Source organism: Engraulis encrasicolus, chromosome 16 (assembly GCF_034702125.1).
Source record: "Engraulis encrasicolus isolate BLACKSEA-1 chromosome 16, IST_EnEncr_1.0, whole genome shotgun sequence".
NCBI lineage: Eukaryota > Metazoa > Chordata > Actinopteri > Clupeiformes > Engraulidae > Engraulis > Engraulis encrasicolus.
The window spans coordinates 30,845,634-30,848,133 of NC_085872.1; the positions used below are offsets into that span (position 1 = coordinate 30,845,634).

A 2,500-nucleotide genomic window follows, 5' to 3' on the forward strand; every position below is an offset into this window, starting at 1 on the left:
CTCTCTCTCTCTCTCTCTCTCTCTCTCTTCGTCTCTCTCTCAGGCATTCATTTATATATTTATTTACATTTTATTTCACTGAGCAGGGCAATCCAATTAAAACCATTTATAGATCAGACAGCCATGCATGCATGCCTGCATGCACTCACAAACACAAACACTTACACGCACACACACAATCTCACTCCCACCATCATAACACACACACACACCCACACAGGCACGTACACATACATGCACACACGCACACGGACACACCCATACACCCACGCACGCACACAAACACGCACCCCCCCCCCTCCCACACACACACACACACACACACGAACACATATACAGTACACACCCACACAGGCACACATGCACACGAACACCCACCCACACACACAGACACACACACACACACATGCAGATCAAAAACGAGCTGAAAAAAAAAAACATTTAGCTGCTTGCTGAGGCATGCTTTCTCCATCTTTGGCTAAATAAGTGTGAGGTAGGGAGTCCATTTCTAAGCTCATTTTGGCGATGCTAATCAACAGTGTGCACAGAGAGCCTCATTACTTCAGCAATGTACTGAGAATCAGCACGACAAAGAGAAGCCCACATCTTTATCACAAGATAAACCTTAAGGCCATTTCTGTGTGCGGCGTTGTGAAAATGTTGACCTTCGCACATACAGCATTACAGTCACGCTGGGCTGACTTCAACAATATTGATCAATTGTTTGAGCTCAGCGTCCACTGAGCAATTACTATGCTGCATTAAACACAATTAAAATGCGAAAACAAATTCCATCACAATGGCGGGCATGCACAGAGGATATCCACAAACACTTAAAAAACACACAAGATTTCTGATTCCGTGAACAGAACTAGAGATGCACTCAAGAGAGCGCAGACCTCCACTAAGTGTGCTGTTTGATAGAACATTTGACTATGTTACACCCTAATTTTGCGCAGGTCTTTCTGCCTTGTTTTTGTGGAAGTAGAAACTGGAAGGTGACATTTTGCCCTATGCCGCAATGGTGAAGAATCTCTAAAAAAGAATGATCCGGATCATCACGAAAATTGAATCACTTGTTCCTTTTACCATTTCTTTCCAACAACTCCACAAAGTTTCATTCAAATCCGTTCAAAACTTTTTGAGTTATCCTGCTGACAAACAGGAAACAAGCAGACAAACAGAGAGACAAACAGACAAAGAAACAAACAGACAGACAAACCAACGTGACCGAAAACATAACCTCCTTGGCGGAGGCAATAAGAAACACAACCATGCCAAAAAACAACACAGCATATTCCTCACCTCTCTGTCGAGGCCTGCTGCCATGGTGATAATGTTCCCGGTCTTGTTGTTGATGGTGAACATGCTGGGATTGGGGCTCTCTGGGTTCTGCGACAGGATCTTGTACCTCAGCATGCCATTCTGGGTTTTGGGGTCGTCCTTGTCGATGGCGGTCACAGTCATCACCGACGTCCCTGCAGGAGAGAGCAGGAGAGACCCCCCTCAGCAATTTGTGGGTGAAGTCTCTGGCTGCACTGTCTGTCACCGCTAGTATGAATAATAACCACAGGCTGCTCACTGCCATTTGTTAGTTATTTAGACCCTCTGTTTCAGGGCCACTGCTCATGTGAATGTCTGACTGTTAAGACTTGCGGTCATCTGCTCGCCAAACAGTTACCCCCTTTATTTGGAGTACAGAAGAATGTGTCGGCAAGTACAGTACAGCCCACAGCAGCTCTTTGCTAAAATGATCATAAGCAAAAAACATCCTATGGTGTGTGAATGTGTGTGTGTGTGTGTGTGTGTGAGTGTGACTGTGTGTGACTGTGTGTGTGTGTGTGTGTGTGTGTGTGTGTGTGTGTGTGTGTGTGTGTGTGTGTGTGTGTGTGTGTGTGTGTGTGTGTGTGTGTGTGTGTGTGTGTGTGTGTGCGTGCGTGTATGCGTGCGTGTATGTGTGTGCACGCCTGTGTGCAATGCATGCATGTGTTTGTGTGTTCACCTACCTGGCTTGGAGCCCTCCGGTACCGTTCCATTCCAGATCTGGTGGACAAACTCTGGCCGGTTGTCGTTCATGTCGATGACATTAATCACAATGTCGATGGGGTTCTCCACCTGGTTGCCATTGAGGTCCACAGCGTGGGCTCGTAACTGTGTGGAGAGATTCCAAAATACTTTAAAAGGCAGCCGGAGGCGTAGGTGGCTGTGAGGTTCGCCGTGTGTGCGAGAGAGAGAGAGAGAGAGAGAGAGAGAGAGAGAGAGAGAGAGAGAGAGAGAGAGAGAGAGAGAGAGAGAGAGAGAGAGAGAGAGAGAGCTGCACAGTCACAGACAAAGTGCACCACACACCTCATGAATCCTAAACCCTCTCAAAAGCCGCCCGTCCCCTCTCTCCATTTCAGCAAAGAAGTCTGGGATTAGAAGACCCATAGCCAAAAGTCCTCTGTCTTCTCTGTATATCTCCTCTGTATATCTCTGTATTTTATCCTGTATGTATGTCCAT

At 46.6% G+C, this 2,500-nt stretch overlaps 1 protein-coding gene across 1 annotated transcript in view; it reads right to left on the minus strand.

The window, feature by feature from the left end:
• Window positions 1-2,500, minus strand: part of LOC134465604 (cadherin-2-like) — an 87,262-nt gene that overhangs the window by 23,894 nt on the left and 60,868 nt on the right. Inside the window, exons 6-7 of the mRNA XM_063219366.1 lie at window positions 2,007-2,151; window positions 1,306-1,478 (exon numbers count right to left, since the gene is read on the minus strand). Of these exons, the coding sequence (XP_063075436.1) occupies window positions 1,306-1,478; window positions 2,007-2,151 (318 nt within the window). The remainder of the gene's footprint in view (window positions 1-1,305; window positions 1,479-2,006; window positions 2,152-2,500) is intronic.